Below are 16,066 nucleotides of genomic sequence, written 5' to 3'. Positions count from 1 at the left end.
TTTTGCCGATTCGCATTCTTTATGCATATCACCACCTGTTGGGCAGGGAGGAGAATCTAGAGTAAAAAAGGACTTAAATATTGATCTGTTTCTCATCCACACCTATTATATCGCTTCAGAAGACATGGATTTAAACACTGGAGTCTATGGATTACTTATATGCTGCCTTTGTTTTTGTTTTTTTGGAGCTTCAAAGTATGGACCTACAGAGCGGAGATATTCTTCTAAAAATCTTCATTTGTGTTCTGCAGAAAAAAGAATGTCATACACATCTGGGATGACATGAGGGTGAGTAAATGATGAGAGAATATGTATTTTTGGGTGATCTATCCCTTTAACCTCCAGGTGCATGATAAACATTGCCAAAAGAAACACAATATCCACCGTCATTCCTGCAAAATGCTTTTGCCAAATGCATCTTCTTTGATGTAAAAAAAAATAATAATAATAAAAAAAAAAAAAAAACTGCTAGGGGCAAAATGGCAAAACAACAAAATATCACAAAGAACAAAATATAATTGGGTACAGTGTAAAAAGAGACCTCTATACGTTAACAATGCACTTTACAACAACAACAAAAAAAGCATCGATATTGTCCAAATTAGGCAAAAATCAGGCAAATTAGGCAAAGACTTTTAAATCCATTCTTTGAATCCACTGTAAATATAGTCAAACACCATAAGATGGCGCTAAGAAACTGCTGTTTTCCACACCCACAGTTCACTCAATTCGCAGAATTTCCTCTACATTGAGCATCGAATAAAATAAATAAATAAATAAATAAAATAAAAAATTATATATATATATATATATATATATATATATATATATATATATATATTAAAAAAAGAAGCTAAGACTAATAAAAACTCAGACAAATTTAGTTTATTATTATCGTTATTATCTGTCATTACTTATTGCCTTTCCTCAGTCTCGAAATACAACTTTTCTGTCTCAAAGTTTACTGACCGAGAGCTCGATCCACTGCGAGTGCACGTGACGTCACATGAATTTGGGAACTCTTGAACCCTCCCTTCCAAACATCACTCTGTCTGCACTAGTACAGTCCCAATCTGACCACACAAGCGACAGAAGCAACACAAACGATACATTGCGATGAGAAGTACACAACGCAGATTTTCTGGAGTTTAGAGCGCTTATGTTTTTAAGTTCTCTGGGAAAACATCGACTACAAGAATTCTCCTTCACACGAGCGGGAAAACAGGACTAAAGAGCAGGATTATAATTAATCTTCACACAGAGGTACTGTGCTGTATGCTGCGTGTCTTTAATCCTGTTTGTGCGCGAGAGAGTTTACTGTAACAGCGCGCGCCTCATGAACCGTGCGATGATGACGTGAATCAGATGGGACTATTTTCTCCTGATAAACACTTACAAACCCCTCATAAATCCCTCACTTAACTTAGCAGTGTTCATTTTTAAATCTTTTCCCATGCGAAAACCAGCCGAAATCTCACTTGTAATCTTAAATTGTTGAGTTAAAGCCTACTCGCGCATCATTTGTCAGAAAGTTTCGTTTAAACTTGTCACTTGAACTTCGTTAATAAGTGTTCAATAGATACTCTCAGGGCACAGTTCACTTTCCACTCATGCAACTTTTTCCCTCTTTTCCCGTTCAGGCAAAGGTCAGGATGATCGTTGAGTGATACGACTACACTCAGAATGGATTACGGTAACGAAGTTGATCTCTCCAATAACGATATCACTCCTCTCTGGAAGAGACGAGGCGCAAATGACATGAAGCCCAAGCCCAGACCTCTCAGTTACCAAATGGACGGAGTTCTCATGACAGACTTTCCTGTGGATGATAGGTGCACTATCACTCTCACCCAACCTGCGGAGAAGATCAGCACCGCTGCACCAAACACTGCAGTGCTGAAACACACTCTGAATAAACCCAGCAGAAAGACTCGGGTGGTTAGGAGTATTAGTATAGGACATTTGTCTAATGGACGTTTCTTGCTGTCAAAGTTCACTAAAACAGAGGATGCCAAGAATTCAAATGCTACAGGCCCCCCTAACTCAGCAACTCTGCCAACCAAGAATGGGAATGGCCTCAGTGAATGGCATGATAAGAACATAAAAGAGCCCCTCAGGCGTCTCTCCAGTCAGTTTACGCTCACGTCTCAGAAGGATCAGATTGTTTTTGGGGATGCGTCTCCAACATCCGACACGGTTTCCCCAAAACAGAGTTTGTCCCCTCAGAACTCCAAACGTCAACTTTCACCATCATTCCAATCCCAGGATGTCGGTGGGTCACCTCTCAGCCTCCGTAGCTCCCCGTCTCACAGTTCCATCTCCAGCATACCTTCACTTTCCTCCTCAGACCCCCCGACCCCCCGTACCCCATCCCCTGCTGAGAGTTTGGGTGTAGACCTGTTGCAACGACAGAGTTCAGGGTCTTCACAGGGCTCCGAGGGCAAGCGACCCTCTTCCCCAGTTGTATTGAGCACCCACAGTGCCACAGCCCAGAAGATGGGCACCCAGCAGATCATACCAAGGGGACTGGCCTCTGACACACGCTTCATAAAGCCCTCTCAGAACAGTAAAAGTGCTTTCCGACCTCGAAGCATGTTTGAGACTGGGTCTTCTTTCTCCACAAGTAAGGAGGATGAGCAGAATGGAGATGAGAGCCCGGGATTACTCACAAGAGGCTTACGCTCCAAATCATATCGCCGGGCAGTGGTCAGTGGCGTAGATATGGATGTGCCATCTTCAGACCCAAAAGCCAAATGGCTGTCCCAGCCTGTACTGAAAGGAGTCGCAGAGGACAAGGAGAGTCCAGCTAGTCCGAGTCCATCCAAGTGCAAGGTGAGCAGCTGAACACTGAATAGTAACACAAATCGATGTCATAATAATATGAATTGACAATTTTTTTTCTGTGGTCTGCGTCCTGCAACTGATTGTTTTCCAATAAAGTAGTCACACATGAGACAATTGCTTCCTCTGTGAAATACTAATGTGTATTGTTTTGTGATTGTGCAGGATTGTGCACTGAAGGAGAGGCAAGCAGAGCTTATATCTTTAAGTAGTATAATGGAGACGATTGATCTGTTTGAGAAACACTCTACAGCTTTGCCAAAAGTTATACTAATCTTATTTAGATACTAGATCCCATATTGATGCACAAGAACGGCAAACAATTTTTTGTTTTTTCTTCGTGTGATCTAGCTTGACATTGAAAAGCTAAGAACTGTAACAGATTTGTAGACTGCAACAATGAGGGGTATTTAGGTCTGTAACCATTCCCAAATACCACTGCTCTCAAATTAACCATGTCTAAGGCACAAAGGTCATCTTTAGGATCAAAGAGGTAAAAGGTTGCCTGCAAGTAACAATAGGCTCCCATTACTTCAGTCCATCCTTCAGAATTTGACAGGCTTGTGTGAACAATGACAGCACACTGTGTTAGTTGACCTAACAGCTCAATAAAGCCACCAGTTGATTGCCTTTACGAATAGAGGAAGATGGGAAAGGATTGGACTTTGCAAGTGAATTTGCAGTATGCTGTCATGTGATCTAGGCCTACATGGAACAAAAGCTCTTAAAGGAATTGTTCACCCAAAAATTAAAATTCTGTTATAATATACTCACCCTCATGCCATCCAAGATGTATTTGACTTTTTTTTTCCTGCACAAACACAAAGATTTTTAGAAGAATATCTCAGCTCTGTAGGTCCATGCAATACAAGTGAATGGTGACTAAAACTTTGAAGCTCCAAAAAGCACATAAAGGCAGCATAAAAGTAATCCATAAGATTCCAGTGGTTTAATCCATGTCTTCGTAATCGTTACAATACATTTTATTTTTTGTGACAACTGAATAAAATGTAACTCCTTTTTCACTATATATCTTGACATCAGCAGTCTCCTTTGCGATCATGATTTCAATGGCAATGGCAAGATGTACAGTGAAAAATTAGTTATATTTTTTGTCTGTTCTCACCCAAAACTGTCTTGGAGCCTTATGGGTTACTTTTATGCTGCCTTTATGTGCTTAATGAGCGTCTAAGTTCATTCACTTTCATTGTATGGACCTGCAGAGCTGAGATATTCTTCTAAAAATCTCTGTTTGTGTTCTGCTGAGGAAAAAAAGTCATACACATCTGGGATGGCATGATGAGAGATTTTTCATTTTTGGGTGAACTGTCCCTTTAAGTGAATTTAAGGTCATTCTGCATTTATTTGTTTTCCCTCATAATTGCATTTGGAAGCAATTTTGAATAAATGTTTGTTTAATTAAAAGGCAATATTTCAATATTTGGCTAAATTTGATAAAACTTTTAGCTACCAACAAAAGTTACTTTCAGCTTTAATGCATTTGAATCTATTCCACAACAGTCCATTCACAGATTTCCCCCCACAATCTGTTCAGAAAACATGAAAAAAGTGCACAGATTCAGTCTTGGTCTAGCCATGATCAAACTTACTTTGCATTTCTGCATAACTGTTTACTGGAGGATTGATGAATAAAAACATATATCTCTATTTATAACCTTTTATAACTACAACTTTGTTTCAAATGAGGAACTGTGGTTCCTAAGAAATCCCATTTATCAAACTCAACTAATCAATCACCTGTGCTTCCTGCAGAATATGGAGAGGAAGAAAGGCCTGCCGACCCAACGGACTTTTGACAGTGAGGGTAAGTATTGGTTATCCTGCAGACCTTTCTGTGTGGTGTTTATATAGAGTGCACTCAACTGAGACTAGGTTAACATCCTCCATCTTTGTGTACTCTTCTGTTCCTTTGTTAGGCATGATTGAATGTTTTGATCTTTGGAGAACAGTAATCCTTCTACCATCTTATCAATAATATCACTTGCTAGTAAAGAACCTAGCACAAATAAATTGAAAGTACCATGATAAACAGCAGTACCTGTATTTAACTAAATATTTATTTTGCTAAAAGAACAATCAAAAATGCTGCACACAGTGCACAGGGACTTCTTTTTGAATCCCCCTGAGCAATGACTCAGATGAATTGGTGATTAATTCCTATGCTCGAGTTTATTGAAATAAATGTTAGCCATATGAATTTTTAGAAATGAGACAAGAATGATACAAAGTACCACAGGTATGTAAAAAATGTCAAATGTGTGTTTCAAACTTGCTAGTCAGATGATAATTTCTTGTCACAAAGTCTCACAAAGGTTTTCTGTGTGTGTTTTGCTGTATCAGAGGATGAGGTTCTGTACCAGAACTACCAAGAGAAAGCTCTACACAATGATTCTGATGAGGATGCAGAGTACAAAGAACCCCAGCCAGATAAAGGCATTGTGGTCCAGTACAAACCCATCCGGACTTCCTGGAGTCAACTCAGTGTGGTGAGGAACCATGGAGACAAAAACACACACAGGCACACCTTTCAACATTTTTGAGTTTCGATGGATGCCTACCGTTATACACTGAACACAAATTATTATTTGTCTTTGAACTTTAACACAAACACTGTGCTGTGGCAGTGTTTGGGAATGCTGGTATCGTAAGGAATGTCGTCTGGCCCTGTTGTGCCTGGTGGTTCAGCCCCAGCCTTGCTTCACTGACAGAGAGCGAGCGGGAGAGGGAAAGAAAGCAGGTGGTTTTTATCCAAACGTGGGAGGGAAAGAGAAGGAGAGTGGGCTGGGATAAGCTGGGCCATTGGGACATGGTCAGGCAAGGTGCCAACTCCTTGGCAAATACTAGAGGATTCTTCCCCATGGAAAAATGAAAAATATGTAGAGGGAAAGAACAGTGTGGTGGCTCCAGTTATGGAATTATACAGGGGTGGAAAGAGTACTGAAAAATAATACTCAAGTAAAAGTACTGTTACTTCTTAAAAAAATGTAGTTTGAGTAGAGTAAAAGTACCTGTCCTAAAAACTACTCAATTAAGAGTAAAAGAGTAGCTCATTTAAAAGTACTCATGAGGAGTGAGTATTGAGTACTGAGTTGCGAAAGCTATGCCCCTTTATAATAAAAACTCGATGCTGCAATTTAAAAATGTAGCACACATACTGTCATTTACATTTCCTTCTATGGCTGTTTGCCAGAATTAATACAAAATATAGGTATTTTATAGGTGTTTGTGATTGACAACTTTTAAAATACATCACTTATCTATGATACTGTAAACACTACATGAATCTGATTTAAAAAATAAATAAATAAAAGGGTGACATGATTACAGAAATTAAAAGATGAAAAAGTTATTTTCAATAACATAATGTATGAAACAATTACATTAAAATCAGTTTATGTGAAGGGTCTAAATTTTCCTTAATGACGACTGAGAGAGTTATTGTAGCGCATAAAACATGTTCAAAACAATGTGAGGAATGCAAAAAAAAAATAAAATAAAATAAAATAATTCTCTCATAATTTAGTCACCCTTATGCCATCTCGGATGTGTATGACTTTCTTTCTTCAGCAGAACACAAATTAAGATTTTTAGAAGAATATTTCAGCTCTTTTGGTCCATGCAATGCAAGTGAATGGGTGCCAAAATTTTGAAGCTTTAAAAATCACATAAATCAGCATAAAAGCAGCCTAATCCATGTGACTCCAGTGGTTAAATCCATGTCTGCAGAAGAGATGTGATAGGTTGGGTGAGAAACAGATCAATATTTAATTCAATTTTTACTATAAATTCTCCTCCCTGCTCAGTCAATCTCCACTTTAACTTTCACTTTCTTCTTCTTTTGTTTTTGGTGATTCACATTCTTCATGCATATTGCAGGGAGAAGAATTTCTAGCAAAAATTGACTTAAATATTGATCTGTTTCTCACCTACTCCTATCATATCACTTCTGAAGTCATGGATTTAAACACTGGAGTCATATGGATTACTTTTGTGCTGCCTTTATGTGCTTTTTGGAGTGTAAAACTTTTGGCGTCCATTCACTTGTATTGTATGGACCTACAGAACTGAAATATTCTTCTAAAAATCACAATTTGTGTTCTGAAGAAAGAGAGTCACACACATCTGGGATGGCATGAGGGTGAGAAATGATAAGAGAATTTACCTTTTTGAGTGAACTATTTCAATCAACATGGGGTCCACATTGTCCTCCTTTTGAGATACAGTGTTCCACATTGATTTAGTTCTTGTATCTTTTAAGCCCAGAAATAGTTGTGTTCTCATTCAAATGCATGATGCACAATTTTCTGAAGTTTGTGACTAGTGGAATGTTCTGCCTGAAGTATTGAAGTATATATACAAAGGTTGATACTTTTCTATCAGGCATTAGAAAAAACTCGATAAAGGCTAAGCATAATTATAAATTATTTTATCATCTCTATTTTCCTGGTAATTTATTATACAAATGAACAAAATCTCTACACCAGGGGTCGGTATTATAAAAATAAAAAAAACTAACAATATTAATAAAAAATATTATTATTAAAAATGTAATTGTTTTATTCTATTACATTAATACTTTTAAAGCTACTCAAGTTATTCAGCCAAAAGCAGAGAGTGGTTTTCTCATTTCCTTGTTATTGTTGTTTGATTAATATACTTTATATGACATAGACTACTAGACAGTGCTCAGTTCGGTTACATGTTCACTTCAAGTCCAACATTTTGATACAAATACGCTTTTTGTCCCACTGTTTACGTTCACTGTTTACGTAGACCAAGCCGACTGCGTTTACATTAATGCCTCACCAAGACGGGCATTGGTGGAATTATAAAGTGTATTTGACCATTTAAGCGTGTACCCACTTTAGCACCCAAACATTAGCCGCCTGTCAATCAAACAGCACGCAGCTACAGACGTCAGGAAATAAAAAGTCAATCTTTAATATTTCATCTAGATCAACCAACCAGTGGTTATCTTGCTGTCGTGATTAATGTAATGAACACCCCTGGTCTAGATGTAGAACATAGACTAAGTATAGAAAATTACTCAGAAGTTTAGCGTCGATATTGAGGACTTTTTTATTTTTATTTTTTTAGATAAACATCAAGATTGTTTTATCATCCAGTCCTATTGATACCATTGCCTTAATCTCTCACATCAACCCAATAATCTCAGTGATAGATAGTTAATTTACAGGCTACATTATAGACACACAGATTCTAGTTCGCAGAAATATGAAATTTACCTCGATATGTTTCTTAAAATTAGAGGCAGGATTATTGCTGATATCTGGCTTGAGCAAGTTAAACTCACATGACACAGTCAAGCAATTGGCCTTTTTCACTGCGAAAAGCCCTTTCAGGTGCGGCCGTGATGTTCAGGTGTTGAAAATGTGTTTGAGGCATCCTCCACATCCATAACAGTTGGCGCCCGTGCTGTTTAAGTTTTTTACGTGTGATTTGATTTGACTGGAGTCACGAGACTCTCCCTAGCCAATCATGTTGATAGATAAAAATTAAATCAGGACAAGGAAGTAGCGAACACAGACGGTGGGAAAATAGCGCAGTAAAAGTACAGTTACAGCACTTAAAATGTACTCAAGTAAAAGTAAAAGTTTACAATTTTAAAACTACTTAAAAAAGTACAATTCCTGGGAAACACTACTTAATTACAGTAACGTGAGTATTTGTAATTCGTTACTTTACACCCCTGGAATTATATAATCGAGTTTTAGAGGCTATAATACTATTTTCCAGTTAGACATTATGTTTCCTTGTATGTGTTTTTTTTCCCAATATCTGGGAGTGTTAAGATTAAGAGTGTAGCAAACTGGATTAGTCTTGATTAACATGAGTGAAGAACCAAAATCAGAAATAACCAACCAACGTGAATATACTCCCCCAAAACTAGTTCACTTCAGAAGACATGGATTAAACCACATCAGTTGAATGGATTAACTTTATGCTGCCTTTATGTAAATTTTGGAGCTTAGAAGTGTTGGACACTATTGACTTGCATTGTATAAATATATTTAGATCAAATTTCCATCAAAACATTTTCATTTAATTCCACAGAAGAAAAAAGAGTCACATGAGTTTGAGACAGCTTAAGGTTGAGAAAACGATGAAAGAATTATAATTTGTGGGTGAACTATTCCTTCAAAATAAGAGAGGGAAATAGAGATTGGGGGTGTTTTGCACGGGCAGTGAGCACACTCACATTTTCTTTAGAAGATGTAAAAAGTCGAAACTGACTTTTAGCCATTGCTGGATGTGCTTTGTACCTATTGAAGTCTGGAGAATTGTGCCATAGAGTGGACAGTATGTTGAGATGTGTATAATGTTTTTCAGTTTCAGATTTACATGGTTTCTAGGAAATCTTTTGATTCTCTTCAACAAGTTAGGTGTTTCGAGACGGGAAGTTGTATTTACACATCTTGAGGTCATGTTACATCACATCATCTCTTTAGTGCTCCTCCTATTAGCCTTTGCACAGAAACCTGGTAAAAGCTGAAGTTATCTGGGTGGAGTTGTTATCAGACTTTTTAGACCACTCCCAGTTCTCTTACTGTTTGCCCTTCATGTTTGCTCTATAGTCTCAAGATGACTTTCATTTTTTCGAAATCTACAACAGATAGACTTTTTTATTTTTGGAAACTATGGCAGAAGGGAATGGAGGAATATTAGAGAGAAAAGGATGAACAAAAAGAATCTGTTTTCCTTTTGTTCATGCAGGCTGGGTTTGGGATCCTTGGTGGGCTTTGGTCATTTAAGCCAATTGTAGGACCTGAGTCCCCAGCCTGATTTCCTCTGTTAGTGTAAATTTGATCCCAGCTATGGGTGTGTTGTGTTCTGTGTAAGAGGTTTTTCTCGAGAGTAGATTTACATTTCCTTGGCCCGTATGTAACTGTGCCTTTATTACCTTGTTTTCCTGACCTGGGTAAAAATGATTAGAATGTGCCTTAGGTGTCTGCAGTCTCGTAGGAGGAAACACAATAAGGTCAATTGGTTTTACTCAAATTGACACACACAAGCTGCACACAATCACTAAGATTTATTTGATTATCATCATACCCTAATGCTATCCCAAGGCACACACACAGAAGACCTCACATGTAGTCATTAAGTAGTATTTCACTCATACCACTAATATAAAAAAAAATAATAAAAAAAATGAAAAAAGTATACATGTTTATTTGAAGAGCTATGCCATTTTCCTTGCTCACAGAACAAACATATCTAGTCTCTCTTCTTGAATGAGTTCAGTTTGGGAAGGTAGTCACTGAATGAGTGTTGACTGGTTGGAGAAGAGGTTCTTTGTTAGAGTAGAGCGATACAGAGATTGAGAGTCTCTTTTCTCCACAGCACACACATGCTCTGTCGGAAACAGCAGCTCCTTGTATTATAACATCACATGAAAGTGTGTCCTTATATTTGATGCATAATCCGATTTCATTTCTGATCAGAGAGATGCTCATCCTTGACACACCTCTATTCCAGGTTAAAAAAAGTGGAATGTGTGAGACGTTAAGCCAAGAAGAACGAAAGAGACAAGAGGTAATGTTCCACATTCTTTCTTATTCTGCGTTCTCTTCCTTGCTTTCACAGTTTCACTCAAATCAATTTTGAGTATATCTAAATAGTATCTGTTAGGAGGGGCCTAATATTTGGATTCACATTAAAGACCAATTCTTTACCTCTCAATGAGTTTTTCTCTTCTCTGCCTCTCTTGACCCCGTCATCTCCTTAGTCTGATTAAACTGTTAAAAGTTTGGCCATTCACAGATGAATCATTGCATTCTTTTTCTCAGTATTGTATTAATTACACAAGCCATATTTACTTCAAAAACATTTGGCTGATTAAGGACTCTTGGACAGAAACAGCCACTACATTAGACATTACTGATTAGTAAGCTTCAAATAAATCCTTATTTAAATAGATAAATAAGTCTGATGTAAGGGATGCTTACTAAGTTTTGTAGTAGAGGAGCTAAAGGCAAATACATTCGAACAAATCATTGCTTAAATTCCCAATGCGTTTTAAATTAGTCAGATATGTTTGGTATGTTAATCAGTTCCTTTTAGCTCTGAATTGACTGTCACCTTTTATTATCCTGCTTTACATCAACCAACAGAGCATGGTATCTGTAAAAATGTAAACTGCAATGACCAATGGACTAGAGGCTCTGTCAAATGTGTGCATGAAATTTCTCTTTCTCAGGCCATATTTGAGGTCATCTCATCAGAGCACAGTTACTTACACAGTCTGGAGATTCTCGTCCGTCTCTTCAAGAACTCAATCGAGCTCAGCGAGACCATTAACAAAACAGACCATCACCATCTATTCTCCAACATCGCTGATGTCTGTGAGGCCAGCAAAAAGTAAGGACTCTTGTCTGACTAAAGCCTTACCTGAGATACATTGTGCAGTATGCTGATAGACATCTCTGTTATCTCTGACAGTTTGCTGATATGTGGAGATATCTTACATTTCAATGCTTTTTTTTGTTGCATATAGACAGCAAGCAGTCACCCTCTCAGGCTTGTTTCTGTTCGCACCAACCTTTAAGTGTATATTGTGCTAGCTTAATTTACAGCTAGCTAGCCTTTGAGAAGTTTAGACCAAGTTTTGCAGTTTTCTCAGTATGAAAACTAGAAACCTCTCTGAGCTTACATCACATTAGGACTGCACAATTAATCAAAAAAACTAATCGCGATTACGATTTCAGCTGCCACGATTATGTAATCGTGAAAACTGACGATTACAGCGTTCAATTTAAGTCTGCTTCTGTTACGTCAATGGTTTCTATTTAAAACGTGTTTTTGCAGCATTTGAATATTATAACCAATCACACACATGTCTGTTGAGCAATGAAATGGCAATGGCCAATCAGAGACACTTAAATTAATCCTCCAACTCAAATCAAATCACTTTTATTGTCACACAACCATATACACAAGTGCAATAGTGTGTGAAATTCTTGGGTGCAGTTCCGAGCAACATAGTAGTCGTGACAGTGATGAGACAATTTACAATAAACATCAGATTTACAACACAGTTTAAAATCTAATATACACATAATTACACACAACACAATATAAAAATAATAACATACAATGAACAGTATACAGTACACACAATATAGAATACACATTATACAATAAAAACAGTATATATAGTATATATAGAATGTACAGTAGTTTGTATTGTACTATATTGACATTCAGGCTGAGGCTGTCGTTTGAGAGTAAGTTGTTAAGAGAGAATATAATATATATAATATAATTTATGACAGTCCAGTGTGAGATATAAGAGTAATAAAGTGCAGTGCTGATGTATTTGATCGTGGGAAATCAAGAGTTCAAAAGTCTGATTGCTTGGGGGAAGAAGCTGTCATGAAGTCGGCTGGTGCGGGTTCTAATGCTGCGATACCGGTAGCAGTGAGAACAGACCATGGCTCGGGTGGCTGGAGTCTCTGATGATCCTCCGAGCTTTTTTCACACACCGCCTGGTATATATGTCCTGGAGGGAGGGAAGCTCACTTCCGATGATGTGTCTGGCAGTTCGTACCACCCTTTGCAGTGCTTTGCGGTTGTGGGCGGTGCTATTGCCGTACCAGGCGGAGATGCAGCCAGTCAGGATGCTCTCTACAGTGCAGGTGTAGAACCGTGTGAGGATGTGGCGGTTCATTCCAAACTTCCTCAGCCGTCTCAGGAAGAAGAGGCGCTGATGAGCCTTCTTCACAAGGGCTTCAGTGTGGATGGACCATATTAGTTCCTCAGTGATGTGGACACCCAGGAACTTGAAGCTGCTGACTCTCTCCACTGGTGCTCCATTGATGGTGATGGGACTGTGTTCTCTATCTCTTCTCCTGAAGTCCACCACAAGCTCCTTTGTCTTACTGAAGTTGAGGGAGAGGTTGTGCTCCTGACACCAGTGTGTCAGAGTGTGCACCTCCTCTCTGTAGGCTGTTTCATCATTGTCAGTGATCAGACCTACTACCGTCGTATCATCAGCAAACTTAATGATGGCATTGGAGCTGTGTGTTGCCACACAGTCATGTGTGTACAGGGAATACAGGAGTGGGCTGAGACCACAGCCCTGCGGGGCTCCAGTGTTGAGGGTCAGTGATGAGGAGATGTTGCTGCCTATTCTAACCACCTGGTGTCTGCTTGACAGGTAGTCCAGGATCCATCTGCACAGTGAGCTGTTTAAGCCCAGAGCCCGGAGTTTCTCATCAAGCTTGGAGGGCACTATGGTGTTGAATGCTGAGCTGTAGTCTACAAACAGCATTCTCACATAAGTGTTCTTTTTTTCCAGGGGGGAGAGAGCAGTGTGTATTGTAGATGCAATGGCATCATCAGTGGAGCGGTTGTTGCGGTAAGCAAACTGCAAGGGGTCAAGTGAGGGAGGCAGCACAGAGCAGATGTAATCTCTGATTAGTCTCTCAAAGCATTTGCTGATGATGGGGGTCAGAGCAACAGGACGCCAGTCATTTAAGCAAGTTATTTTGGATTGCTTTGGAACAGGCACAATGGTGGACGTTTTAAAGCATGTGGGGACTACAGACAAAGAGAGGGAAAGGTTGAAAGTATCCATAAAAACACCAGTCAGTTGGTTCGCGCACGCTCTGACGTGGCCCGGAATGCCATCTGGACCTGCGGCTTTGCGGATATTCACCCGTTGGAAGGATCGAGTTACATCCACTACAGAGACGGAGAGTGAACTAACCTCTGTAGCTTTGGCTGCGAGAGCTCTCTCCGCGAGGGCGGTGTTATTTCCCTCAAAACGAGCATAAAAAGTATTTAGCTCATCCGGGAGAGTGGCAGCGGTGTTCGCAGCGGAGTTTTTATTCCCTTTAAAGTCCGTGATGATGTTAATTCCCTGACACATGCTTCTAGAGTTGGTGGTGTTAAACTGTCCTTCAATCTTGTTCCTGTACTGACGTTTTGCTGATCTGAGTTTTTCGGAGGGCATAACTGGCTTGTTTATGCTCCTCCGCATTCCCGGAATTAAAAGCGGAGGTCCGCGCATCAAGTGCCACGCGAACATCGCTATTAATCCAAGGTTTCTGGTTCGGATAGATCCGTCCTCTCAGTAATCACAACTGATGCTAATGCGCAAATTTGAAACAGTTTGATGCCCAGACGTTTGCTGTATGTTTCACCTCTGTTTGCGGTGGCACACAAAAATTAATACTGAAGAAACATCCCCTCATACTCGAAAAGAAGCTGTTGAACAAAAGCGAAAAGCACTTTGGAATTATTTTGGATTCACTGCATGTTGCGCAGCTCGCTTGCAATGTAGATGGTAAATACACTGCAAATGAGCAATGCGACAATGCTCCCGTTCTAATCAAGGCATAAACACGGTGTACATAATTCAATTATGCCTATTTGTCATGTGTATTTTGTTGATTCATGTCTTTTATTTTGAAATGTTTAGTTCCTGTTTCCCTTGTCATGTGATTTCTGTTTTCCCTCCATGTTCATGTGTCATGTTTTCATTGGTTTATTGTTTAATTAGCTTGTTATGAGTTCTGTTTGTTCACTGGTTTATGTTCTCCCATGTCTTGTATTTAAGCCCTCATGTTTGCATTGTCTAGTTGTCAAGTATTGAATGAATGTGAATGTGAGTGTAGATGTTTATGTCAGGCCACGTTAATGTCAAGCCAAGTTTATATCAAGTCAGGTTTATGTCAAGTTCATGTTTATGTTTATGTTTAGTTCACGTGTATAGTTAGGGCATTCACTTTTGTAAATAAACTGCACTTGGGTTCTTCATCTTCACGTCTTCGTCATTGCCGTCATTGCCAGTGCCAGCACACGTTACACTATTAGACAGTTTCGTTTTTAATGAGAGCATTTACGAGAGTGCAGAACTCTCTGCGGAGCGTCAGTGAGCTTGCACTGAATTGTGTGGCTCAAACAGTGTAAACCTGCAGTAAGTGACAGCAGTCATTGTAATGGGAGAGTTTGCCTCGTTACTTGATTTCTGTGTACAATTTATTAAAAATGGAATTACTGTTTAGTTTTGTTAATAAGTATGCCACTGTGAATTTGATTTGTATAAAATAGCAATAAATTAATTCAGTTTAACTGTTCTAAGCTTGTTTGGAGGTGTAGCCAACATAAAAAATATGACACGAATGGCATATTTCACGAATCACCATCATTGTTATCGAGTCTTCTCTAATAAGACCCATTTGCCTCACAGCTGGTATTGGTAGATTTAAAATTTTCACGAATCACACAAACACTGATTGCAATGTTTTTTTAATTTTCAAAGTGAGGTGTTTAGTGGTGTGTTTGTGGATGTGTATTTATCAACCTGTTAATGTCACACAGGCATATTAAATCGAGTAAAAACTGGTTTTATCAATAGTTCAGAAAGAACCTACATATATGTATTCTATATTATAGATATCCCTTTAAAATCAATTTTATTAGGCCTAACATTAACAAACATCATTACAATATTTAATGCTTAAAAGAAAATGGAGCGCAGCTCATATCCACCATTGAAATCTGCTACTCTGAAGAACAACGCGGTTGCCTAATTTGTGATGTCATAGTAATTTAATCTTTTAATCGACATTAATAATCGCAATTACAATATCAAGGGAAGTAATAGACAATTAGGATTTTTGTCATAATTGTACAGCCCATCATCACAGAGCTGACATTAGCCACTGATTTTAGCTGAAGGTCTTGTTCTGGCTTGCAGAGGGTTACCTCATTTACCAGAGTTGCTTTAAGTGCTCAAGGGAAAAAGGAGTTTGCCAGTGCATGTTCAATATAGAAAACTGAATCCTCAAAACTATATGTCCTCGTCTAGTCTCTTATGACCTGAAAGAGGTTACTGGATTCACTGAGACAGGGAATACTAGGAGTGAAATAATATTAGCAAAACCTGATGATATTTATGATTTCAAAACCCGCTAGTAATTTGTACACATTTTTTAGTTTATTGTCCTTTTTGCACCACCTTTGGTAATGTACCCTTTTCACAGACTGTGATTATGCATTTCCGCCTTATTTAGCAGTGTAAATGTAAAAAATAAAATATTATAATTTTTTTAGTGTACATTTATAACATAATTCTTTGTGTTGTATTACCCTGGCATTATTTACAAAAACAAAAAACAAAACAAAAAACTAGTCAACACTGCTGCGAGTTTCAAATACAGCTACTGAGGGATCT

The 16,066-nt window shown here is 38.5% G+C and overlaps 1 protein-coding gene across 1 annotated transcript in view; it reads left to right on the top strand.

Annotated features, from left to right (window-relative positions):
* Positions 1 to 1,060: 1,060 nt before the first annotated feature.
* LOC127416876 (rho guanine nucleotide exchange factor 26-like) overlaps positions 1,061 to 16,066 on the top strand; it is a 57,614-nt gene continuing 42,608 nt past the window's right edge. The window contains exons 1-6 of the mRNA XM_051656461.1: positions 1,061 to 1,263; positions 1,641 to 2,832; positions 4,615 to 4,666; positions 5,203 to 5,348; positions 10,363 to 10,419; positions 11,084 to 11,244. Of these exons, the coding sequence (XP_051512421.1) occupies positions 1,684 to 2,832; positions 4,615 to 4,666; positions 5,203 to 5,348; positions 10,363 to 10,419; positions 11,084 to 11,244 (1,565 nt within the window). The 5' untranslated portion in view covers positions 1,061 to 1,263; positions 1,641 to 1,683. The remainder of the gene's footprint in view (positions 1,264 to 1,640; positions 2,833 to 4,614; positions 4,667 to 5,202; positions 5,349 to 10,362; positions 10,420 to 11,083; positions 11,245 to 16,066) is intronic.

This window comes from Myxocyprinus asiaticus, chromosome 26 (assembly GCF_019703515.2).
Source record: "Myxocyprinus asiaticus isolate MX2 ecotype Aquarium Trade chromosome 26, UBuf_Myxa_2, whole genome shotgun sequence".
In the NCBI taxonomy this organism is placed as follows: domain Eukaryota; kingdom Metazoa; phylum Chordata; class Actinopteri; order Cypriniformes; family Catostomidae; genus Myxocyprinus; species Myxocyprinus asiaticus.
Note: the sequence above shows the minus strand (reverse complement) of the source record. Positions and strands in the feature narration are given on the sequence as shown.